The sequence below is a fragment of the Elephas maximus genome, chromosome 15 (genome assembly GCF_024166365.1).
Source record: "Elephas maximus indicus isolate mEleMax1 chromosome 15, mEleMax1 primary haplotype, whole genome shotgun sequence".
NCBI lineage: Eukaryota > Metazoa > Chordata > Mammalia > Proboscidea > Elephantidae > Elephas > Elephas maximus.
Genome location: NC_064833.1, coordinates 44,788,603 through 44,814,922, shown reverse-complemented (window position 1 = coordinate 44,814,922; position 26,320 = coordinate 44,788,603). Strand labels below are relative to the sequence as shown.

At 39.9% G+C, this 26,320-nt stretch overlaps 1 protein-coding gene across 3 annotated transcripts in view; it reads left to right on the top strand.

Annotated features, from left to right (window-relative positions):
- Positions 1-26,320, top strand: part of CPQ (carboxypeptidase Q) — a 534,503-nt gene that overhangs the window by 427,306 nt on the left and 80,877 nt on the right. For all 3 annotated transcript variants that reach the window (XM_049853887.1, XM_049853888.1, XM_049853889.1), the window contains exon 7: positions 15,294-15,495. In XM_049853887.1, coding sequence (XP_049709844.1) covers positions 15,294-15,495 — 202 coding nt within the window. The remainder of the gene's footprint in view (positions 1-15,293; positions 15,496-26,320) is intronic.

Sequence of the window (26,320 nt, the reverse complement as noted above, 5' to 3'; positions counted from 1 at the left end):
TGTTGGCAGTTCAGTTGTTCTTGCCCATGCCCTTCTCCTCCAGAGTATGATGTCCACTTTATTTTGGCGAGGACCTCTTCTCAAATAACATTTTTGAATGCATAAAATAAAACGTGTAGGATTACAAAGAAATCAATTTTAGCAAAATACAGTTATCAAAACTTATAAAATTAAATTTGTGATGTAGTCATATGTTTTTAAAAAATGCATTAAATAACAAGATCTTTCAGTATTATCTGATTATTACTGTAGTTTCAAAATAGTAAGGAACTTAAAGATTATTTTGAGATTTCTGCAGTAAGTCTAAGGTGATAGGAAAATATCTGTGATTTCTATTGGTAACAAAGTGATAGAGTCTGCTAATACTATTGTGGTTCATTGCTTACATTCATAATTGAAGGCAATGCTAAATTTCAGTTAGAGTTTTATAATAATAAAGATATAATACTTTCCTATTCAAGTTCACAGACTCTTAATGCTATCTCTGAACCCCAAAGGAATCCCAGATTAAGAAATCCTGCTTTAGAATAAACCTGCAAAATAACTATTATTATCCCCATTTTATAAGTAAGTGAACTGAGGCCCAGAGAAATTAAGTGATTTGCCCAATATATTTTACAAAATGGCCAAGAAATGGGTCAAATGAGATTAGCGTCTGTATGTCAGCTCCTCTTGCTCCCAACTGCAGTCTGAAGTGGGAATCGGAGTATCACCCCACTCCAGAGCCGGACAGCTCCCTCAGGATTATCACCGTAATCACCTGTGCATCCTTCAAACACCACTGATACCACTGGTGAGGAAGGCAGATGGCTAATGAGAAATTTGGGGAGGGGTCTGTGTGCCTGACTAACTGCTTTTATTCATCTTGCCTTGAGTATTTCTCCTCTAAGTGGACCTTAGGTGGCTTTCCAGAATGATCATTATTTCCAACATATTCAATGCTATTTTCTACCTTAGTTATTTTCCTCTTCTACTTTTTGGTGATTACTGCTATTGCTTATTGCTATTCTCAGATGAGGAAAATTGTTTTTCTTCACCCTACTTAGTTCAATGCAGGTACCTATTTGGATTTTTTTCTGTAATCGCTACAATTCCATAGCCTCCTTTTATCTAAACTATACCTATTAAATTATCTTAACTCTTCTGGAAGCTAAATTGCCTTATCTGTTTATTATTTTCCTTTCATTTTCTCTTAATACTTTAAAACTTACAAAGTATGTGAAGTGATTGTTAAAGCTTTAAGTAGTCCCAGGATACATTTATTAGTTTCTGTAATTGAGTTTTACCAATTACACCATGTATTATTAGCCCCATGTTATACTAACTTTAGCATAACCAACTTTAGAGGATTTGTTGTTGTTTTTTGGAAAAACTATTTAAAATTCTCTTCCCTGCCCACTCTGTTGGCAGTTCAGTTGTTCTTGCCCATGCCCTTCTCCTCCAGAGTATGATGTCCACTTTATTTTGGTGAGCCTTGCACATTGGAGGTTCTCATCTTTAATCATGAAGATGATGACAACATAGGGTCTCCTTAAGGATGTATTCAGCCCTGATTTCACCTGAGGAGACAACTTTTGCCACACACCCTCCAGAATAAGGGTTTCTTGTTTCATTATTGAAGGGACCTTAGATGTTTCACTTGTATTTAGACAATTTAAGGCCAACTTTTCATTGATATCAATTTATATAGTCTTCTGGAAAGTATCTATTTTTAACACTTATAATGGATATTGTAAAATCTTGTATGTTTTTAAGTACTTTATACAATACACTCTAAAGATGCAGCTTACAACCTTAGCTGTTGAACTCTATGCTTTCTTGAGAAAAAAAAAAAAAGGAAGGTGAAAAACTGATGTTTCCTTATCACCAACAACCACAACACCATCATCATCATTATCATTTCCACCACCACCATCATCAAAAAGAGCATGTAGAGGAAATGGTCACAATCATTAGCCATTAGAGAAATGCAAATCAAAACTACAATGAGTTTCCATCTCACTCCAACAAGGCTGGCATTAATCCAAAAAACAAAAAATAATAAATGTTGGAGAGGTTGTGGAGAGACAGGAACGTTTATACACTGCCAGTGGGAATGTAAAATGATTCAACCACTTTGGAAATCGATTTGGCGCTTCCTTAAAAAGCTAGAAATAGAACTACCATACTATGCAGCAGTCCCACTCCTCGGAGTATATCCTAGAGAAATACGAGCCTTTACACGAACGGATATATGCACACCCATGTTCATTGCAGCACTGTTTACGATGGCAAAAAGATGGAAGCAACCAAGGTGCCTATCAACAGATGAATGGATAAAGTATAGTATATTCACACAATGCAATACTACTCATCGATAAAGAACAATGATGAATCCATGAAACATTTCATAACACGGAGGAATCTGGAAGGCATATGCTCAGTGAAATTGGTCAGTTGCAAAAGGACAAATATTATATGAGACCGCTGTTATAAGAACTCGAAAAATAGTTTAAACTGAGAAGAAAATATTCTTTGATGGCTACAAGAGCGGGGAGGGAGGGAAGGAGAGGGGTTTTCATTAATTAGATAGTAGACAAGAACTATTTTAGGTGAAGGGAAAGACAACACACAGTACAAGAAAGGTTAGCACAACTGTACTAAAATAAAAGCAAAGAAGTTTCCTGAATAAACCGAATGCTTTGAAGGTCAGCATAGCAGGGGTGGGGGTTTGGGGACCATGGTTTCCGGAGACATCTAAGTTAATTGGCATAATAAAATCCTTTAAGAAAACATTCTGCATCCTACTTTGGAGAGTGGTGTCTGGGGTCTTAAATGCTAGCAAGCAGCCATCTAAGATGCATCAATTGGTCTCAACCCACTTGGAGCAAAGCAGAATGAAGAACACCAAAGACACAAAGTAATTATGAGCCCGAGAGACAGAAAGGGCCACATAAACCATAGACTACATCAGCCTGAGACCAGAAGAACTAGATGGTGCCTGGCTACACCCGATGACTGCCCTGACAGGGATCACAACAGAGAACCCCTGAGGGAGCAGGAGAGCAGTGGGATGCAGACCTCAAATTCTCGTAAAAAGACCAGACTTAATGGTCTGACTGAGACTGAAAGGACTCCAGAGGTCATGGTCCCCAGGCCTTCTGTTAGCCCAAGACAGGAACCATTCCCAAGGCCAATTCTTCATACAGGGATTGGACTGGGCTATGGGATAGAAAATGATACTGGTGAGGAGTGAGCTTCTTGGATCAAGTAGACACATGAGACTACGTGGGCAGCTCCTGTCTGGAGAAGAGATGAGAGGGCAGAGGGGTCAGAAGCTGGCCGAATGGACACGAATATAGAGAGTGGAGGGAAGAAGTGTGCTGTCTCATTAGAGGAAGAACAACTAGTTTTTGTATGAGAGACTAACTTGGTTTGTAAACTTTCACTTAAAGCACAACAAAAATTTTAAAAAAAGAGCATGTAGTTATGTGCTTGCATAGGTTTGCATGCACACATATATACATGTGTATTTAAACACATATATGTATTCATTCACAGAACACATGTTTATTGAAAACCTTGTTTATTTAAACAGCTCCAGGCACTGTTCAACGGCCTGCCTTCCTCTTGCTTACATTCTGGTGGTTCAGGACTGATCACTAGACGTAAGTAAAATAGAAAAATATAGCTGCTGAGTAGTAAAATAAGACAGGGAACAGAGATAGGATATGTGTGGAGAGAGTTGTTTTATTTTTAAATGAGGGGACAAGGAAGTCTTCACTGAGGTAATAATATTTGAGTGAAGACCTGAAGAAGACAAGGAAGTGACCTATATGGATGTCCGGAAGAGCGCTTTCTACCAAGTGGAGAGCTTTTGCAAAGATGCTGATGGGGAAGCATGCTTGACATTCATGGAAAAGCAAGGAGGCTATTGTCCTTGAAGGGGGGCCAGTGTGCTTGAAGAAGGTAATGAAGTTATCAATATAAAGTAGCCCAGATCATGCCAGGACTCATGGGCCATTTTCTGGGGGAGATTGGAACCATTGGAGGCTTTGAGTAGAGTAGTGGCATGATCTTAATGAACATTCTAAAATGACCCTGCTGAGTAGAGAATAGACTGAAGGGGGACTAGAACTGAAGCAAGGCAATAACCTAGGTGAGAGATGGTGGTATCTTGGACCAGGGAGGTAGCAGTGGAGAGGGTAAGAAATAGTCAGACTCTGGATATATTTTAAGGAAACAGCCAACAGGAGCTGATGGTGGATTGTATATAGAGTGTGAGAGAGAAAAGTCAAGGGAGATCCCACAGTTTGGGGCCTGAGCAAGTGGAATGGGAAGCATTGGGTGGGGAGGCAGAGATCAGGAGCTTAGTTTTAGATGTGTTAAGTTTGAGATATCGACATCCACCTAGAGAGGTAGAGTAGGCAGCATGGTAAAAGTGCCTTGAATTCAGGGGAGAGTCTATAGATATTCAGGAGCATGTAGTTTTCTCCATATAATGCTCCATCTACATCAACAGTTTAACGCTTACCCTCCTCCCAACACCTTTGCCTCTTATTCAGTAAAAGCTCAGCTTCTGTGCTATCAACACCTGGGATTGTTGCTTTTACTCTCTGGGAGATATAGTGTGCTTGGTGGCCCTGTCCCTTCATCTTGAGGATCCTCTCGTTCCCAGGGTCAACATTCTCCACAGACCTCCTTCATGCCATCTTCATGAACTTCTTTTCCCATGAGGTCTCTGGGCTGTTCTCTTCCCACCCCTGATTTCTCCATCTCACCTCTCTTTACCCTATGGCCATTGTAGCCACTGGCCCCCAAAAGCCACCGGATCTGCCGTCTTTCTATTCAACAGGTCAACTGATTTAGTTGAGTGGCATGATTTTTGTGGCTAATTTGTTCAGACTTCTTTGAGGTTCAATTCAATATTCTGTAGATAACTTGAGGTTTCTTTAATCATAAAACCAAATAATTTATAACTCTTGCCCCCAGATTCTTCCCAGCCAAGATCATCTCTTCCATTCTTTTGGTGAAGAGTTCTGGGAATTCAGTTGAGTAGATATTCAGGCATTTCAGCAGATGCTAAAGTGCTTCTTGAGAATGGTTTTGGCTCTGAACATAGAGGTGCTCCTGAAGCCACCTCCACAGAGGAGGGAGAATCTACCGCATGACACATGACTGTCCTTCAAGAAATTACACAGAATGTTCATTTGACAAATATTTATTGAGCACCTGCTACAAGTTCTTGGTGCTGTTCCAGGCACCAGACCCCCTGTCATTAAGGAGCTTATATTCTTCCAAATATTGCATAAGATACAGTTATACTAAAAAAAAACATTCATTGTTTATCTAAAATTCAAATTTACCTGGTGTCCTACATTTTATCTGACAACCCCGGTCAGTGAGGCTGGGTTGTCAAAGATGGCCTCACTTACATGTATGGAAGTTGGGGCTGGCTCTCAGCTGAGCCACTCTCCCCATTTGGTACCTCAGCCTCAAGGAGGCTAGCCAGGCTTCTTCACATATCAGACTTAGGGCAGCAAAGATCAACGTGGAAGCTGCAAGGTCTATGTGACCTACACTCAAAAGTCACATGTGACCACTTCTGCCATAGTCTATTGGTCAAAAAAGGTCACAGGCCAGCCCAGATTCAGGGAGTGTGGAAAGACACTGTTCCTCTTGATGAAAGTAGCAGCAAATTCACATTCCAAAAAGACATTCATCCAGGGAAGGGAAGGATTTATAGTCATTCAATAATCTACCACAAGTAGTAAACACAAATATAAAAGGCCCTGCCATCAGGGACCTTACATTCTTCCAGAAGGAGATAGTAAGTGTTGGGAGGGAGTGTCTTATTCTATATGGGATGGAAACTTTCCAAAGAGGACATTTCAGCAGAGCTCTGAACAAAGTGAGAGCTATTCAGAGGAAGAGTGTTCCACGCAGAAGAAGCAAGTGCAAAAGCTCTGTGGTGCAGGCACAATTGAAGAACTGCATAGTGATTGGAACAGAGACTGAGATGGAGATTAATAGGAATGAAGTCAGAGATGTAATGGGAGATCTGACCCTGTAGGGCTTTACAATGTTAAGGACTTCATCTTTTACCACTAGTGAGATGGAAGCTACAGAGAGGTTTGAGAAGAGGAGTAACATCATCTGATTCACACTTTTTAACAGGATTACTCTGGCTTCCATGTAGAGAACAGGCTAAAACATAGAAAGGGTTGAAACAGGGAGACAGTTATGAAGCTACTGCAATACTCCAGGCAAGAGGTAATGGTGGCTTAGACTGGGTGATAGCAGTGGAATTGGGGAGAAGTTGTTGTAGTGTAGGTATATGTTGAAAATAGAGCCAAAAGGATTTGCTGAGAGATTGTATTTTGGGTCTAAGAGCAAGAGAGTGGTCAAAAATGACTATCAAAGTTTTTAGACTCAGCAACTAGAAGGATGGATTGACTTGTTTACTGGGTTAGAGCCTTATAAGAGGGAAACAAGAAGGTCAAAGGAGACAGAGGTGATATGACATTGGAGGAAGGGAGAGGAAAGGCAATTTATGGTGGGTCATGAGCGTAGAAGCCTCTAGAAGCTGGAAAAGGCAAGAAAATGGAATCTCCCCTAGAGCCTCCGGAAGAAACATGCTCTGCCACCACCTTGATTTTAGCCTTGCAAGACTCATTTCAGACTTATGCAATCCAGTAATTTGTGTTTTAAGCCACTAAATTTATGATAAATTGTAACAACAACCATAGGAAGCTAATACATCATTAGACATCTAGGTGGAGATACTGAGTAGCCGTTCAATATGAGTGTGGAGTGCAAAAGAAAGACACAGCATGGAAATATGAATTTGGAACTCATTGCCATATAGATTTATTTAAAACCATAAGACTGGATGAGATCACCAACAGAGTGAATGTGGATGGAGAAAACAAGAGGCCTTCAGACTGTTTTCCACCACCCCGATGTCCATAGGTCAGAAAGAAGTAAAAAAAACAGTAGCTTCCTTCCCTTTTTTGTGTATATCTCATTCACAGAACAGCTGAGTATTGCTTCTGCTGGTACACACTGCTTCCTTAGAGAAGCAATCCTACCTTAGTCATCTTCGTATACAGATTTCTTCCTAGGTAGACTGGCAATATGGTTTATTGTTCAAACCGGTAAACTTTTGTGAGAGAAAGCAGGCGTTACTAATAATTGCACCAAGATAATGGATGTAAACTGGGACTGCCCCTGCAAACAGGGATGTATGGTCACCCTATTCCTCAGTTTCTGTCTCGATAACTGTTTGTTGAATAAATACATTTTGCTCCCTGAAGAAACACATTTACTAAAATATGACTTAATATTTTGTTTTTTGCTTTGAGGACCAATATGTAGGAAATAGTGTTCGGCAAAGTGTTTCTGCCTCCTTGGTAAAACCATTATTGAGGACTCCGTCCATTGTTTTATTCAGTGTTTCTCATATGAAGACCCATGTAATAATTCCTCTTAGAATTGAATGCAGGAAAAATAGTTACTTTTTTCAAGGAGCTGGTGGTATGCTTTCTTTTCCTAGGTAATGAGAGCTCAGTAATACATTGATCTTCCCTCTTCCTTGGCATCCGCAGATAGAGCTAAATTATGTCCTTAAGCTGCTGCTGGGATATTATGTCAATTTTTCCTGGTTATCACTCTCTCCTCAAACATTTATTGAGTACCTACTTTGTGCTGAACTCTGCTATTTAAGCTGGGGAGATCCACACAGACTTGATCCCTGCCTTCATGGCATTTTCTTGGTTCGTGATAGTTTACCTACCGTTTTAATGTGGCATTTGGATCTTTCTTGTAAGAAGCCTTGAATTCTCCCAGGATCAAGGCAGGTGTAGAAAACAAACTGAATAAAGTTCAACAGCACAGTGTGTTAGATAGTGGTGTGGTGTGTTAGGCGTGGCAGGCTTGGGCATGGGAGCTAGGGCATAAAACCACTGAGGACACCAACAGCTTTGCAGCTCCTATTTGAGTAATACTATTTTTCATGAGGCTTCAAACCCATACTGTGCTTTTGAGAGAGAAGATGGAGAAGTGCACTTAAGAAAAGAAAATCATTTCTAAAGCTGTGTTTAGCAGCTTTACTATATTAGTAAAGGGATGCTTGATCAAATACAGTATACGGGACAATATCATAATCCAAGAATGCTGTAGGTGCTTGACTCTAGGCTATATAGATAAAGGAAATTAGTGAATTGGGTTTTAATATGATATGCCTCAGGATTGAGTGAATATTTGGGTTTGAGCAGTTCTACTCTGTTATATAGGGTTGCTATGTATTAGAATTGAATCAACAGCACACACCAGCAACAACAGAGTACAGAGTAGCCTATTTTTGCAGGACAAGCAAGTGAAAAGTATTGCATCTTAAGAAGAAATAGCCTGTATGCTTTTAAGAAGGTGAACTCAGTAGTCAGTTATATATAACCTTGGAAAGGGACTTAACGGGCCGCTGCAGTCTTCCCAGCCAATAGAATATTACTCATAACCCATTGCGTTGAGTCCATTCTATTTGGACTCATAACAACCCTATAGGACTTTGAGTCAGAACCAACTCAATGGCACCTAACAACAACAACTGGACAAGGTAGAACTGCTCCATACGGTTTCCAAGACGCTGCTGGTGGATTTGAACTGCCAACCTTTGGTTAGCAACCATACCATGCGGTACCTCTTAACCAACCAAGAATCATTGTGATTCTGGAAATACACTACCACCAAAAACAGTTAGCATATCTTTATGTTTATTTAGCATGTCACAGTGTTAAAGAAAGAGGGTCAACTGAAGGAAAGGCTCCTCATTTAGACAATTCAGTTCTTGCATTTTAAGCTTGGGGAATGATGGGAGTATGGTGGGCATAAAAAAAAAGAATGATAGGGAAAAAAACCTGGGAGAGAGGGGAGAGAGAGAACGACAGACAGAGAAGGCTGCTTTCACAAAGCCAATGATGTTGGAAGATGTCTCTTCTGCAGTTGTAAGTTGATATGAATATGAAACTAGTAACATGAAACACTTGACCAATATATTGAGAGCCAGTTGCTGTCAAGTCACTTCAGACTCATGGTGATCCCACGTGTGTCAGAGTAGAACTGTGCTCCATAGGGTTTTCAGTGGCTGATTTTTTGGAAGTAGATCACCAGGCCTTTCCTCCTAGGTGCCTTTGGGTAGACTCAAATCTCCAACCTTTCAGTTAGCAGCCAAACACTTTAAGTCATTCACACCACCCAAGGACTCCACAATGCATTAAAGGAATGAAAATTTGATCCTGAGATCTTGAGTCTCACTGATGCTATTAATTATGGCCCTCATCATGCAGGAATAAAATTATAAACTGAGATAGACATTAAATTTCCATGTGAGCCTTTTGAAGTCTGTTCACCAAATACCCTAGATATTGCTTTCCTTTTTTTTTCTAAAAGAAATGTGAACACAGTCCTATTTCCTATATAATATAAAAAAATTATGTCTTTTAGCCTATGCTTGTGCCATCTTTTCTGTAGCCTCCTGGTTCACCATCATTACCATAGTGACTTTATAGAGAGATGATGTGTTTTCAGGAAGTTTAAGGGCTGCCTATGGACCTTTTTTTTTTTTTTTTAATGGACCTTAACCAGCACAAGAGGAGAATTCACTGAGATTGGGAGTGCCTCAAATGACATTGTAAAAATTGGATTGCCTGAAAACATGGGTTTGTCTCACAACAGAATCCCTCTGTGCACACACAGAGAATGATAGGGCTGGAAAGGGAAATCTAGAAGCCATTTATTCCATTCCCCTGTCTCCAGGCAGAACAGTGGCTAAACCGCAATAGCTGTCTGCAATTTTAGTACTAATGTAACTTACCCAAGACTGCCCATTTCCCCAAGCTGCAGCCAGTTTAGCTGTCAAATAAAAATAACTTATGGTACTCCACCTTGTCATCATCCCTTTCCTGGCTGTCCCTTGGGTCCCTGAGACTGTTCAAAATGGAATGCTGGAGACTGTCAGAAATAAAAGTCTCAGCTTCAGAGTAGAGCTGACCAGAAAGTAATGCCTATTTGGGCATTACACAACAGGGCGAAACCTCTCCCTGTTTGAGCTGAGGCTCTGTGAGGAATCTCCACCCTCCTCCCACGCCTTGACCTGGGAATTCCAGGGTACTGCCACAACTGGAAAAGATGACTGCAGCAGCTCAGTGCACATGTCATAAGGAAGTTTGCTTTGGAGAACTTGCTTTGAGCCTACCACCTGACTAAACAGAATCCCCACCATCATCTGTAAAGTATCAACATTTACCAGGGCAAGAAAGTGGCACTAAGGTTGATTGTCCTGCATCAGAGTGGACTTTACTTCTTTGAAGATTGAATCGAGAAGGATACATGATTAATTCAAAAAATTAGAAGTCTCCTTTCTCTTCATTTGATTTTGGGATTTCAGTGTTCCTTTAGGTCAAAACCAAAGGCATGTCACCTTAGTTATCTAAAAACTTTAAAACAAAGAAGAAGCTGCCAAATTTGGGGAGAGAGGCTACGCTGTTGAACTTGGGTCTGTATTTCTGAAGAAGAGTCGCCTGGAATTTTCTAAAAGCAAAGCACACACACGTCATCCTTGTGTTTATGTTAGGAAGTAAGAATTTATAACGATGTATATTTTCAACACTTTCCTTCTTTTTAATCATTTAAAAATGCTAATGGTTACCAAATTGTCCTTTGGCAGAGTGAGCTGACCCTTAAAAAAAAGAAAACAGAAAGGAAGAAATGTTACAGGATGTGATTGTAACATAAGACCAAGTTATGAACCCAACCTGGGAGGTTACTGGGAACCATTTCCATACATTTCATTATATACATTACGTGGCAATGAAGGACAGTTTCCCTGACTTCTAATAAAGAGATGTTTCTCTTTATTAAGAGAGAAAAGGGGGGGTACAGATAATATCTGAGCTTATCAGTGAGTTGCCTCCTCCACTGTATGTCTCAAACAGTGGTGATTATCACAGCAATAAAGTACTCAGTCTCTAGAATTATGTTTCTTTCTATACCCTGTAAATAAGAGGACAAGTATCTTGGTTCATGCTAAAATGGATTAAGTGAAACAAGCATGACTCTGCTGTGCTGTCACTAGCTGTAACCAACTTTTCAAATGTACACTGAGTGTCCCCAGCAACTCATTGTGTAGTAAGAACCACCGATGCTTGTGAGGATACACTTGGAAGAAGCAGCAGCTCTAACAGCCCAGTTCAACTTGTTTATTCCCGTTTCTTTGTGCAGAGACATTTTGTTTACCCAACTCCTTCACCGTGTTCTAACAATTAGACAGTGACTCCATAAATGAGGAAAAAAGCGGTGTCGTGGACAGTGGGTGGTCTGTTTTCTTAGCCCTTTATTGAAAATATATAGAGATGTTTATATATATAGAAAACAATAGAGGGCTGCCGTTGTGTTAACAGTGGCTAATACAATTTTACGTGAATAGAAATCAAATATTTCTCTACCTATGCCAGAATTCTGGTTTACCGATATCCACACATCCTGTCTAATTTGGCTTAAAAAGATGTTTTATTATTTTAGGCTTTTTATTCCTAGTTGGAAGAAAATTGTGGAGCAAGAATTTGTTTGCTTTTCTCTTCCTCTCTTTACTTAATCAAATTACTTTCTTTGAAGGGGCAATGAGGTCTGTCCAAGTTGACTTTGTGTTATGATATGGAAAGTAATTTTTTAAATCTATACATTTGTTCTGCTACAGACTCTGTATTTTTTTTAATCAAAAGTGAGGACTTGTGGTTGACAGTTGGAAGTGACCTTACAGGAGACAGGGTATTGGAGGGGTTGGGAGCACAGGCTGGAGAGGCAGACCTCTGGGGTTTGAATTCTGGCTACACCACTTACTAGCTAAATAACCTTGGGAAAATTAGCTAACCTTATCAAACCTCAGTTGCTTCGTCTTTGAAATGAGAGCTATAATAGCACTTGTGGAATGATCGTGAGCATTCCGTGGGATAAGCCGTAAAGCATTTTGCATGGTGTCTACATGTAGGAAGCACCCCAATAATTCTACCTATCATCATTATAAGCTGCTAACAGGATCCTCTATACTGCAACCCTCCTTAAAAACCTTGAAGGTATAGCTGCCTAGTGCTAAGAGCAGTAACAAAAATAATGCCGCTGTTTAACAGCTGTTAATTACATGGTGGGCTGTACATCCAGGATGTCCAACAACTCCACCATCTGGGTATCAGTGTCATCCCCATTTCATGGAGAAGAACAGAGAACTTACACAGACTGCCCAAAGACATACAGCTAATATTGGGTAGTCGATCAAGCCCACTATAGATAATTCCAAAACCCATACTCTATCTCTGCTAAACTGGCTCTCACATAGATAGCCTACCACACTTTTGAAAGCTCCTTTATTTAAATGTCTCTACGTGCCTATCAACATTCTGTGACATTGCACAGTGGCACTCACAAACTGTCGAGTCCCCTGTCCCTAGGATATCTGTTCACTTGCAGTTGGAGAGGGCCAGGAAGCCCTGAATGAATATTTATATAGCCACTTTCACGTTGGTCTACGAAGGTCTTTGCTTTGAAGGAGCTCAAAGCTTCATATGCACAGGCTTATTATGCAAGCTTTTGAAAAGGGCATGTGTTCTAGCCTACAAGTGGAGAAGCCAAGGACCAAGGTGACATGACTTGGGAACAGAGGAAGAGGCCAGTCACTCCCATCGGTAGCCCAGCATGTCAGTTGCTGAGTTGGGAATAGAAGACAGTGGGTCCACGGTTGTGTCCACCTTACCAGACAGCTCATTAGTGTTAGCACTGACAGCCACAAAGCTAACTAGCTCCACTTTTAACCTAAACAGTGCATAATTAGGGGCACTTTGCCTAGTTTTCTTACTGGAAGGATAGGATCTGCTTGCAATATGGGAACCCTCACATTCAACATTACCCAATTCTGTTTCCATTTGTGAGATATATTGTGATTTTTCTTTTCTCCTTTCTATAGGGGAGGGAGAGAATTCAGGCTTTTTGTTTTGTTTTTTTAATATATGGGAGGGAAAGAATTCAGGGGTAAGGAGTAGGGGTGGGTAGCAGAGCATATAAGGGTAGAGGGTAAGGACTACCAAATTAGATATCAACCTGCTGAACTAGCATCAATATGCTAGTTAAACAAGCCCTGAATACAAGACATTAATGCAAATATTTAGCATATTATTAACTCTAATGATGCTAGCGCCATACAGTAGCCACAGCTGAATACTGAGGTGGCCTTTTTTTATTATAAACACCTTAGGTCTTTCTCTGAAAATCACCATGAAGACAGAAATTCCTTAAAAGTGAGAGTGGAAATTTGAACAGACTGCTGCCTTATAAAAGCAAAGATGTCACCTTGAAGACTAAGGTGCACCTGATCCAAGCCATGGTATTTTCAATATGCATGTGAAAACTGGACAATGAATAAGGAAGACTGAAGAAGAATTGATGCCTTTGAATTCTGGTGTTGGTGGAGAATATTGAATATGCTGTGGACTGCCAAAAGAATGAACAAATCTATCTTAGAAGAAGTACAACCAGAATGCTCCACAGAAGCAAGGATGGTAAGACTGTGTCTTACATACTTTGGACATGTTGTCAGGAGGGATCAGTCCCTGGAGAAGGACATCATGCTTGGTAAAGTACAGGGTCAGCAGAAAAGAGGAAGACCCTCAACGAGATGGATTGACACAGTGACTGCAACAATGGGCTCAAGCATTAACAGGGATTGTAAGGATGGTGCAGGGCTGGGCACTGTTTCGTTCTGTGGTACGTAGGGTCGCTATGAACCAATTCGACAGCACCTAACAATAACAACCTTCTCATCATTAACAATTTAAAAAAAAAGTGCTGGTATCCCAGGGCCACAGCGTTTAGTCCTGCAAATGCTGGCAGCGTCCTTCTTTAGAACAGCAACTGCACTTGCCCTTGTAACAACAGTACATTCCCACGGCAATTAGTTAGGAAATCATTGTAAAATGGAATCTGTTTTAGAAAAAAAAAAAAATTCTTATGCAACCCTCAAATAGTTATATAAGTGAAAAATCATTATAATTCAGGACAGGTGTTACTTACTACTTCAGTCCCATGCTAGTGACAGCAGTGCAGAATTTTGGAAAGCATAAGATTTCAGGTCCGGCTCTACCATTTGCCAACTGTGTGGTTTTCAGCAAATCACTTGACCTTTCTCTCTGATCCAGTTCCTTTTCTATGAAACAACATCAGTAATAAAACTACTTTTTCTGCTTTACGAGGTTGTCAAAGAAGATCAAAGAAGATTGTAAATGTGAAAGCTCTCTGGAAGCACTATAGAAATGTCATTATTGATTTTTACTGGATAAATCATGAGGAATGATTGGCCGTACATGTCCAAAGATATTTTGGGAATAACTCAACCAAGGGAGTAGTTGGTCATTTTTCAAGAAGTGTATGGCTTCTGGAAAACAGATGGCTTTGCTAGCCTGAAGGGCTCTCAACTTGCAAGGCCCAGGGCCAGGTAGCAATTCAGCCATGCAACGTGGCAAGAGCCTCTTACATTCTAAGCTCTTGGAGTGACAATGTTAGCTACACATAACCATTGTGTGCTTTCTTACCAGATGTTATTTAGTAAGAGTTTACAAACCAGTGCCCTGGCAGAGTTGCCTGTTGCTAGTGGTGTGGTTTTACACCAGGGAGAGCAGCATTTCATGTCTTGTTCTCTTACCTTCCTCCTCAGGGATTCAACAGATGGAACAACAACAAAATCAGAAACCCCAGACAAGCCTGTCAGTTTGATGCCTGTAAGCTTCGGCAGAATTCACAATTGAAATGTGATAGGCTGTCTATTTAGAGGGAAAAAGTGCAGAGAACCAGGTTCATAGGGCATACCTTCTTTTGTCTGAGCATGAATAACACTATTGGATCTCCCACCATAGAGGAGGAACTGTGTACTGGTATATAGTAGGCATTTAAGAAAAATGGTTGAAATAATATTATTGTTAGTAGAAATAATTGAGCAGTTTTAATATGGGGTGTTCTGTTTCTCTTTCCTTATATTTTTGAATCCTTCCAAGTCAACTCTTGAGTTTGATGAATTCCAGGATGAGTAATTGTGCATCTCAGGAGGGCTAGGTAATCTGCAGACCAGACCCTAAGTCTGGCAGAGCAGCATGTGTTTTAGTAACAGCTTGTAAGGAAGTGAAGTATTTGGTTATGGCTGGTGTTGTCTGGTAGTTCCCAAGGAGAAAGCAAAGAAGTGAAACAGTATGAACCAAACACTTTTCTCTTTTGTTTAGGCAAATATTTCTAACTACAGCCTGGTGATGGAGTCAGACTCAGGAACCTTCTTACCTTCTGGACTGCAATTCACTGGCAGTGACAAGGCCAGGGCCATCATGGAGGAGGTCATGCGTCTGCTGCAGCCCATCAATATCACACAGGTCTTTAGGAATGGAGAAGGCACAGACATTAACTACTGGATCCAAGATGGAGTGCCAGGTAAAACTAAAAGACGAACTTGTATAAGGATGGTGTTCCTTATATACTGCCACCAACTTAAAATGAAATGCCTATTCTAATATTACACAGTGACACTGATAGGCCAATTAATGCAGGGAGACCCTCAGCTTTTGTCTGTAAGGTATAATTTAATGACCTCCAAAATCGAGGTACTAATACTTCATATTTGTTTACCCATTTGTCTTTCCTTTCTAAATTCTAAGCTCCTTATTCCCGGCAATTCTGATTTAATGATCCTAGGATTGGGCCTAGAAATCTTTTTTTCAACAAGTACCCTTGGTGATTGTGACACAAGTGATTTCATGAACTAAAACTTGAGAAATGCAGTAGCATGCAATTATTACTACTAATAACCTTCTATTCTAGTCTTTTGCTTGGAAATCTTCTCTGACCCAAATAGTTCCATACCCAAATGCAGTGGTACCTGAAATTTTACCATTAGAAATTTATTTCTTGAGTGTGAGGTACTTCCTGCTGATCGTTTTCCCTCCTTAATGTAGAGGCATGTGGAAGAAGTTGGACACAACCTAATTTCCCTTGATCAGTGATTTACCAGGTTGATATCTTTAAGAGAAGTCTTAAGAATCTAGGGGCAGGGATGAAATTATGGAATGGGAGTAGACCTGGGGTGGTTAACAGGGATAGAAAGTGAAACAGTCTAAAGATGACAAATTCATGCTACTTCACAAGTTTTCCTAAAACTGGCCATGGAAAAGAGTTATTGATGATATTAAGTGTCTATGACCCAAAGCTGTTCCCTCAATACCATTATATCCATTTAAAAAAAAAAAAAAATCCATCTGCAAATTGTTCTATATTTGTGTTAATACAAACAAGAAGTCCAACTTTTGAATAATTTTCACATTACTATTTCCAGAACTATTTTTGTGGCAATAAAACATTTCATAGGTGTATTTAAAAAGTGTTTTTCTAGACCTACCCCACTCCAGCTTTTTTTTTTTCAGCCCGCAGAGTAGCTTTTATCAACAGCATACTACATGGATTTAAGATTTTTAAAAAGCTTATTCTTGAGAAGTCACAGATTTTTAAAGCATATTTTAGGCTTTAGGTTTTCAATAATGTGTCATAACTAAAAATAGAAGGAACTTTCTTTTATTCTAATACTAGGACCCAGATTCCCCATTTGGTCTGTGTATATTTTAACCATATTTTGAAATTATCTTAAAGCAATGTTTCCATTTACAGTGCTATACATCATCTGGACAAATCCCAGACTCTCTACATATATGTCACTGATAAACATGATCAAGGTCAGGGGGTGGGGGAAGTTTGACCTTTAAGTTGTATGGAATAATTTGATTTTTAGATTTTTCCTTAGCCTTTAATTTGTCAATAAGAATCTTCTCGAAATTTGAGAAAATCTAAATAAGCTGCTTGGTGGTAGCTGTGAGGAAAGAATTGATGGTGAATTAGAGTAGAGACTAATCAAGCCAAACCAGTTGCCTTGAGTTGATTCCGACTCATGGCAACCCCATTTGCGTCAGAGTAGAACTGAGCTCCATAGGGTTTTTAATGACTGATTATTCAGAAGTAGATCACGATGCCTTTCTTTCAAAGTGCCTTTTAGTTAGCACCCAATTGCATTAACAGTTTGCACCACCCAGGAACTGGAGGTGGTCAAAGGGAGGTAAGAAGGTGCTAAAGCCAAAGATAGAGCCAGAATGAAAAACCTCTCATCCCCTCTTCTCAGGTATTTCTTGCTTTTGTTGCTTTGGATAATTGAGAATTGGCTCTAGTCAGTGTTCCATAGGAGCTCTGGTGGCTCGGTGGTTAAGAGCTTGGCTGTGAACCAAAAGGTTGGCAGTTCAAATCCACCAGCAGTTCTATGGAAACTCTATGGTTACTCTGCCCTATAGAGTTGCTATGAGTTGGAACCAACTCAATTGCAGTGGGTTTGGTTTTATGGGTTTAATGTTCCATTAAGAATGGTTCTGTTAGAAATTAACAAGTTGATTTAATTGTCTTCACCTGAGGAAAGAAGACCTCTTTCCCCCATTGCCACAGAGAGGTCAGATTTGATTTCTACCTAGTGAAATGAATTGGGGAATTTGAGCCCCCTTAACTTGGTGGCATAGTGGTTAAGAGCTTGGCTGCTAACCAAAAGGTTGGCAGTTCAAATCCACCAGCCACTCCTTGGAAACCCAATGGGGAAGTTCTATCCTGTCCTATGGAGTTGCTATGGGTCAGAATTGATTCAATGGCAGTGAGTTTGGTTTTTGGGGGGTTTATGATTGCTTAAGAATTTATAAGAGTCACCATCCATTGAGCTCCTGCTACTTAGAAGGCAGTTGGTTAGGTCTTTTGCACACTCTCTTGTTTAATCTGTACAACCATTGTATGGAGTAGGTTTTGCAGATGAAGAAATGGAATCAGAAGGGTTAAATGACTTGCCCAGGCTTATACTGCTCTTAAGTGCAGAAACCCCACCCAGTGCTGTCAAGTCAATTCCGACTCATACCGACCCTATAGGACAGAGTAGAACTGCCCCATAGAGTTTCCAAGAGCACCTGGCGGATTTGAACTGCCGACCCTTTGGTTAGCAGCCATAGCACTTAACCACTATGCAACCAGGGTGCAGAAGTCATCATGAAAACAGGACATTTTGGCTCCAAGTCTCATGACCTTTTCCCCATAATATGCAACAACACATGGTTGTCTGGAATGCTGTGATGGTCCTCAGAATCTATGACAATGTCTAAAATGTTTATGTTACTCGGCTCTTGCTTGTGTAAAGCATTTCAATTCATTCCTGTTCCAGAATAATTTACCCATGGGAGAAAGGAGTTTATTATTGTAAATAACTACTTATTCCTTCTCACATTCCTTGTTCCACTCCCCTCTCTCCCTCTGTAGATCAGGAAGGTTTATATAAAGTCAAAGGTTCGTTCAGACAGTGACGAATGTTTCGTGAAATTCTTTTTTATTTCTTTTAGAGTACTATGAGATGAAACCAAATTATTGCAGTCTTCCCCTTATTGCTTTTGAACTACCTTTTGATATTCCAAATTTGGGCTATTCCTGGAAGAAATAATGGAACGGTTTATGTTATAACTCTTGCTAGTTACTAAAAATTTCATGACTTTAAGTTGAAGAACCATAGGTAATCTAAAACAGAAAATAAAAAATATACCAGTTGTGCACTGTGTATTCTTGAGTACCTGGCAAGTTATTGTGACTTAAACCTAAGGATTCAAAATATTAATTATGATTTAAATAACCACTCACCTAACTTTTGAGAAATTAATTAGAAATATTTCCAAGTTCTACCCACTCTTTCTCATTTTCCTTTTTCCTTCCGTTCTTCCACGTACTTAGTAAATATTAGTATCTTGGATGTACTTTCCACATAAATTCTCTGTTCTAGTTCTTTATACTACAGATCTCTCCCATTGCCACCTCTTACCAGACAATCATGTTTCCCCTGGAAATTCTAAATGTTCTTCAAGGCCCACTCCATATTTATTGGTCTTCAAGAATCCTTCATTCATAGCCCATGGTGCTATACTGCTTTTCTAAATTTCTAAAACACTTTTAATGTGTATCCCATAATGGGGCACTCGAATTGTACACGATGATATTGTTCTTGGATTGTGTCGTGGTTTATGTGCTTCCCACCTCCTATCCCCAGAGGTCAGTTCTTTGAGGTTAAGGTCAATGATTTCTACTTCCTTGCCTCTTCCTTAGCTGTTAGCTTAATTTTGGGAAACATATATATTCTTGTAAAACTGACTTTAGAGAAGAAAATAAAATATAGAAATAATTCTTTTCTTGACAAGTTTCTGGGTCCCTCAGGTTAAGAGTATGGAGGAAAATGAAGGATGCTGAGAAAAGAGCCATAAAGGTATAGAAAACATTGCAAGAATCATATAGATTAGGAAGACTAGAGCAATTAAAGAGTAGTTCACTTAAAGGAAAGAATACTGAGAGGACATTGAATAATGTCTTCCAGCACTTTAATGATTTTCATACATAAGATGGTGAACAATTTGTTCCTGACTGTTTCAAAGACAATACAAGAATAAGATTTAAAATTGTATAAGGGGATTTAGGTTAGCCTGTATTCACTCCAGACAGACCGAGGAGGCCTTAAATCTCAAATTTTTGCCTTTTTCTCGGATTATGAGCTTCAAGTTAGAATGGGAGGAATCTGTATCATGCTGAATATGTCAGCAATGAGGTATAACCCATGATTCTCAGATTCCAAAATGCATCCTTCTTGAGCATTTTTCTTAAGAAACTTCCATAAAATATACACTAATAAAAACAATTAGATGCCCTCTGTTATGGATCGAATCGTGTCCCCAAAAAAGTTATGTTGAAGTTCTAACCCATGTACCTGTAAATATGACCTTGTTGGAAGTAGGGATTTTATTTTGTTATGTTAATGAGACTACACCTCACATACTTTGGACATGTTATCAGGAGGGATCAGTCACTGGAGAAGGACATCATGCTTGGTGAAATAGAAGGTCAGAGAAAAATAGGAAGACCTTCAACAAGATGGATTGATACAATGGCTGCAGCAACAGGCTCAAGCATAACAACGATTGTGAGGATGGCGCAGGACTGGGCAGGGTTTCATTCTGCTGTGCATAGGGCTGCTATGGGTCAGAATTGACTCAAGGGCACCTAGCAATAAAAACAACATTTTATTGAGCCATACTGGAGTATGGTGGATCCAAAACCAAATCCCTTCTGGGTGGTTTCTTATAAAAAGGGAAAACAGACATGGAGAGATGCACACACAGGGGGAAGATAGACTCCATGTGAAGATCCCTGACAAACCAAGAAATGTCCAGGGCTACTGACAAGGAAGGACCCTCCGCACCCCCAACCCAGGGTCAGTGCCCTGATTTGGACTTCTGGCCTCCAGAACTATGAGAAAATAAATTTCTGTTCTTTAAAGCCACTCACTTGTGTTATTTTTCGTTAAGCATTAGGTACTAAGACACCTGAGAGAGCCCACTCTTATTCCATATCTGCCAATAAGAGTTTCTTCCTCTGCTTCAGAATCTGAGATTCAGCCTTTTACTGATGTTGTTGGCATATAGTAGAGAGTGTGTTGGAAAGAGAAGATCTGAGTGTGTGTTCTAGCTTCACAACTTCCAACTACATGTGCTGTCTTAGACAGATGACAGTTTTTCTAAGCCTTATTCGTTTATTATTAAGCATTCTTATTAATCATCTACTTTGCATCACTGGGGAATCAGTGATAAAGAAAATAGGCAAGATTATTACCCTCACAGGCTGTACAGTGTAGTGAGTGAGACTTGGTTATCTCATCTGCAAAGTGGGTCTGGTAACTTACTAGGTGTTTTAGTCATCTAGTGCTGCCATAACAGAAATACCACAAGTGGATGGCTTTAACAAAGAGAAATTTATTTTCTCACAGTCTAGTAGGTTACAAGTCCAAATTCAGGGTGTCAGCTTCAGGGGAGGGCTTTCTCTGTCAGCTCTGGAGGAAGGTCCTTGTCCTCAATCTTCCCCTGGTCAAGAAGCTTCTCAGGTGCAGGGACCCCATTTCCAAAGGATGCGCTCTGCTCCTGGTGCTGCTTTCTTGGTAGTATGAGGTCCCCAACTCTCTGCTTGCTTCTTTTTCCTTTTATCTCTTGAGAGATAAAAGGTGGTACAGGCCACACCCCAGGGAAACTCCCTTTTGGATCCAGGCAGAGATTATGATTTATAACACATACGAAAATCACAAAATGGAAGGCAAATACACATGGCCTAAACAAGTTGGCACATATTTTGGGGGGACACAATTCAATCCGTTACACTAGGCATCATTTCTACCAAGCCTCTTTCCCTGTCCTCTACCTTATTGACTGCCCCTACCATCCAGAAACCTCAAAATCATCTGGGACATGCAACCCAATGATCTCAAAGTCCTGTTTATTCCAACTTCCTCCTATTTCTTAAACCCATTCCCACCTGTCCACCCTGCAGAACTTCTCTCATCAATACACACTGATTCCTACCTCAGCCTCCTACTAATACCCCAACCTGCATTCTTAGTCCCCTTACACCTAATTGGCCCACTGCTTTCAGAGTGAACTTTCTAGATTGAAAATCAGTGTATCAATTGGGATGCTTTTGGCTGCAAAATAAAATAGAAGACCCAATTCAGAATGGCCGTAAAGGTCTTTGTTAAATAACATGAGAAGAACTCTGGAGTGGGCAGTTACAGTGTCCTTAATTTAGTCATCAGTCACATCAAGGGCCCAGATTCTTTACATCTTTCCATTCTGCCATCCTCATCATGTTGCCTTTTGTCCTCAGACTTGTCTTCTGGTGGTCCCAAGATGGCTACAGCAGTCCCAACCAACACATTCTCATACATTGTTCAGTAGCAAAAAAGAGAATGTCCACAATTTATATCCTTTTTTAAGAGTGAGGGAATCTTTTCCAGACCTCCAGACAGATTTCCCCATAGTCTCGTTGGCCGTAATTATGGCATAGGCCTGTGCCTGAATCAAGCAGTGGTCATGGAGTGGAATTACCAAGATGGCTTAAATTGATCAAATTTTACTTCCTGGGCCTGGGGCGGGACCCAGTCTCCACTGGAAAACCTAGCCTCCCGCTATATGGGAAAAATTGGGGTTCTTTAGGAAGAAGAGGGTATTTCAGTTGGGTAAACTACTAAGAGTATCTTCAATATCTGGTCATCTCTCCTCCTTGCTTAAAATCTTTCAGTATCTCCTCATTGCCTTTAGGGTGCCATCTATTACTAAAGTCTTAGTGTGGAATTCAAAACCCATCTTGTTCTTCCCTTTGGCTCTTCTCTCAGGGCTCCTCCACTCTTTTCCATCCATTCCTCGGTCATACAGCTCTACTGAAGTTCCTGGCACCCCCTCGTACTCTCCCTCTTTCTTGCCATTGATCTACCCGTTGTATCTCTTTAACCAGCAAATTCCTAATCATCCATCACTATTCAGCTCCTGGTTCTCCTCCTCTCCCTGATGCCCTACAGTCTGGGTAAGCGTTCCTGGGGTATGTGCCCATAGCACCCTGTGTTCACCTCTCCTCATAGTACTTACCCTGCACTTATAACTGTGATCAATTGTGAACTCCTCAGAATTCCCGGTGCCTGAGAAGAAGTTCCCAACCTTCAACAAAATGTCCATGGATCAAATGCTGAATAAGTAGGGTCTAGGGTCACTATGAGTCAGAAACGACTCGATGGCAATGGGTTTTTTTAGGGTCATGGGAAAGGAGCCCTGGTGGCACAGTGGTTAAGAGCTCTACTGGTAACCAAAAGGCCAGCACCAGCCACTCTTTGGAAACCCTATGGAGCAGTTCTACTCTGTCCTGTAGAGTCGCTATGAGTCGGAATCCACTTGATGGCAATGAGTAGTAGTAGCAAGGTCGTGGGAAATGAGCCCTGGTGGTGCAGTGGTTAAGCACTCAACAGCTAACTGAAAGGTCACCCATTTGAGCCCACCAGCTGCTCTGCAAGAGAAAGATGTGGCAGGATGGTTCCCTAAAGATTACAGCCTTGGAAAATCTATGGGGCAGTTCTGCTCTCTCCTATAGTGTCACTGTGAGTTGGACTCGACTCAATGGCACACAAAACCATGGCAATGCTAAAACATAAAAAGACCTCCTCTCACCAGGGCGTGCTCAGCAAATGCCTGCAAACCCTTTCTCTCTGCTTCGGCAACTCGTAGGACCTCAGTGCAAGATGAGCATTTTCTAGACTCATACACATTGTAAAAAAATCCCCCCTGCTGTCCAGGAGACACTGCCTTTGTGACACTGTCTGAATTGCAGTATCACACCTCCTTCCTGGTGCAGCCATCTGTGATTTGCTGTTTAACCTTTCCACATCTGCTTTTATGGAGATTACACTCATTGAGTATTTGTGGACTGTCTAATTACTATGTGTTATAGGTGCCAAGGGGTCTAAGAAGACAATAATAATAATACTGTTGTTAAGTTTCTTTTTTTCCTCAAAATACATTTTTAAATGTAAAATAATATAAAATAATACTATTGCAGAAAGTTTGAGAAATAGGGATAAAATAAATCACTATGACCGATCATCCTGGGACAATAACAGCTACCATTTTTGCATATTCCTTTCCACTGTTCTTTCCTATGTCATGAGAAATGTTAGGAGCACACTAAAAGTTTAATTTTCAGTTTATTGAAGTAGAAACTAGAGCTTAGTACAACAAGACAATAGTTGTCCGAAGCAGACCTGGCTCATACGCTGTAGGATAGTTATGGACTCGAAGGCGACGAGGGCGCTGTTTAAACATCAGGCAGCTAATCATACCCTGCCTTCTGGAAAAAAAAAAAAAAAAAAAAAATTTTTTTTTTTTTTTTGAAGTCTCATAAATTTCAGGCAAGGCAGAGTACAAGGAAGTAAGACTTTAAAATATATTTCCTCCCTGTTAGCTATGTAAACCTTGTCTCTCACTGCTTCAAATGATGAGAGAATGTAAAATTCAGTTCAGTCTGTTTCGTTATATAAAAGTATTTTGAAGTATGGTTTTTAAAAAATTTTATTAAAGAAAATTTTGAATACATACAAAAATAGAGAGAATAATATAATGACGCTCCATGTATCCCTCACTTAGCTTCAACAATGTTTCACTCATGGGAAGTTTTATTTCATCTCTATTCCAACCACTTCCCTACACACACAGATTATTTTGAAGCTAATACCCAATATCATATCATTTTTGTTTGTAAATATTTCAATTTGTATCCCTCGACTCGACAGCACTGGGTTTGGGTTTATCTCTAAAAGGTGAGGATTCTTTTTTGTACATAATTATAATACTATTATTCTACCTAAAATATTTTATAATAATTCCTAAGTATAATATTCAGTATATGGCCAGGTTTCAAGTGATCCTAATTGTCTCCAAATTTTTATTTTCTAAAAAAAAAAAATTTTTTTTTTTCAGTTTTCTGATATAAACTAGGATTCCAGTAAAGTCCAAACAATTAAATTGGTCGATATATCTCTCCAGTCTTTTAATGCATAAATTTTACCTTCATCTTTTTTCCCATTGCCATTTATTTGTTAAAGAAACCAAATAATTTATCCTGTGAAATTTTCCACAGTCTCAATTTTGGTGTGTATTAGTTTTCTAGGGCTACCGTAATAAAATATTGCAAAGTGAGTGGTTTATAAGAACAAAAATTCATTTGCCTCACAGTTTTGGAGGCTAAGAGTCTGAAATCAGGACGTTGGCCTTGTTGATTCCTTCTGAGGGCTCTGATGGAGAATCTGTTCCTCGCTTATGGTGTTGGCCAGCATCCTTGGGGTTCCTTGGCTTGCAGATCAATCTCTGCCTCCATCTTCACATGCCCACCTTCCCTCTGCGTGTCTCTCTGTGTCTTGTCTCCTCCTTTACAAAGGATACCACTCATGTTGGACCCACCCAACTCCAGTCTGACCTCCTGTTAAATTAACTGATAACATCTTCAAAGACTCTATTTCCAAATAAGTCACATTCACTGGTACCAGGGGTTAAAACTTCAGCATATCTTTTTGGGGACTCAATTCAATCCATAACAAGGTGGTTCCATTCCCATAGCATCATTTAACATAGTCCCTTCCCCCTGTATTTCCTATGAGTTGGTAGTTAGATTTACAGGCTTGATATGGACTCAAGTTTGATTTTTTGTTTTGTTTTGACAAGAATACTTCCTAGGTGTTGCTGTTTGTTTCTATTAGGAGTAATATCTAATTGACTCTTTTTATGATGTCAGTACTCATTAAAGATTGTTGCCGAAATCTATTATTTCATTGGGGGTACAAAATGGTATATTCTAATTCTATTATTTCTTTTTTATTTTTTAGTTGAAATAATTCTATTCAAAAGTAGCTTTTCCCTTATCAACTATTAGATTACCCTAAGGTACTTTTGTATGAGAAAGGTAGGATAAATGTTTCATTCTTTCCCTATCACTTTCCCTATTATCTTCAAAAGTTACTGATTTTTTTTTTTTTTTAGTATCATTATTAACTAATAATTTTAAAAGTATTTGATGTGCTTTGTTCCATTGTACTAATTATTTTTCACTGATGCCCAAGGTCCCATCTTTGGCCAGTGGGAACCTCATTAAGCTAGTTACCAAGTCCTTTTGGCATGACCTTCATAGTCATTGATAGTTTCCTAGCTTTCTGATATGACAAAATATTTCAGGCCATCTTGTACATTTCCTGCCTATCTGGAATCAGCCACTTCTCCAAACAGTCCAGTTTCTTTTACTAAACTAAACCAAACCCATTGCTGTCAAGTTGATTCCAACTCACAGCGACCCTATAGGCGAGAGTAGAACTGCCCCATAGGGTTTCCAAGGAGCAGCTAGTGGATTCCAACTGCCGACCTTTTGGTTAGCAGCCAAAAGCTTAACCACTGTGCCACTAGGGTTCCTTTCTTTCACTAACCAAAAAAACCCAAACCCACTGCCGTCAAGTCCATTCCAACTCATAGCAACCCTATAGGGCAGAGTAGAACTGCCCTATAGAGTTTCCAAGGAGTGCCTGGTGGATTCAAACTGCCGACCTCTTGGTTAGCAGCCGTAGCACTTAACCACTACACCACCAAGGTTTCCTTCTTTTACTAGGTCATGGTATTTAGAGGCCACAATCTGAATACCTGAATACCAAGGGTTGTTCATTGTCCATTTTGGGGGTTAGTCATTGTTTCTAGGCCTTTTCAGAGGGCGGAACTAGGAAATATGTTTTTTTTTTTTTTTCTTTAAAGAGAAACTATATTATGGATTTTGTGGTATTTCCCATTCAGTTCAGAACTACAAGGTT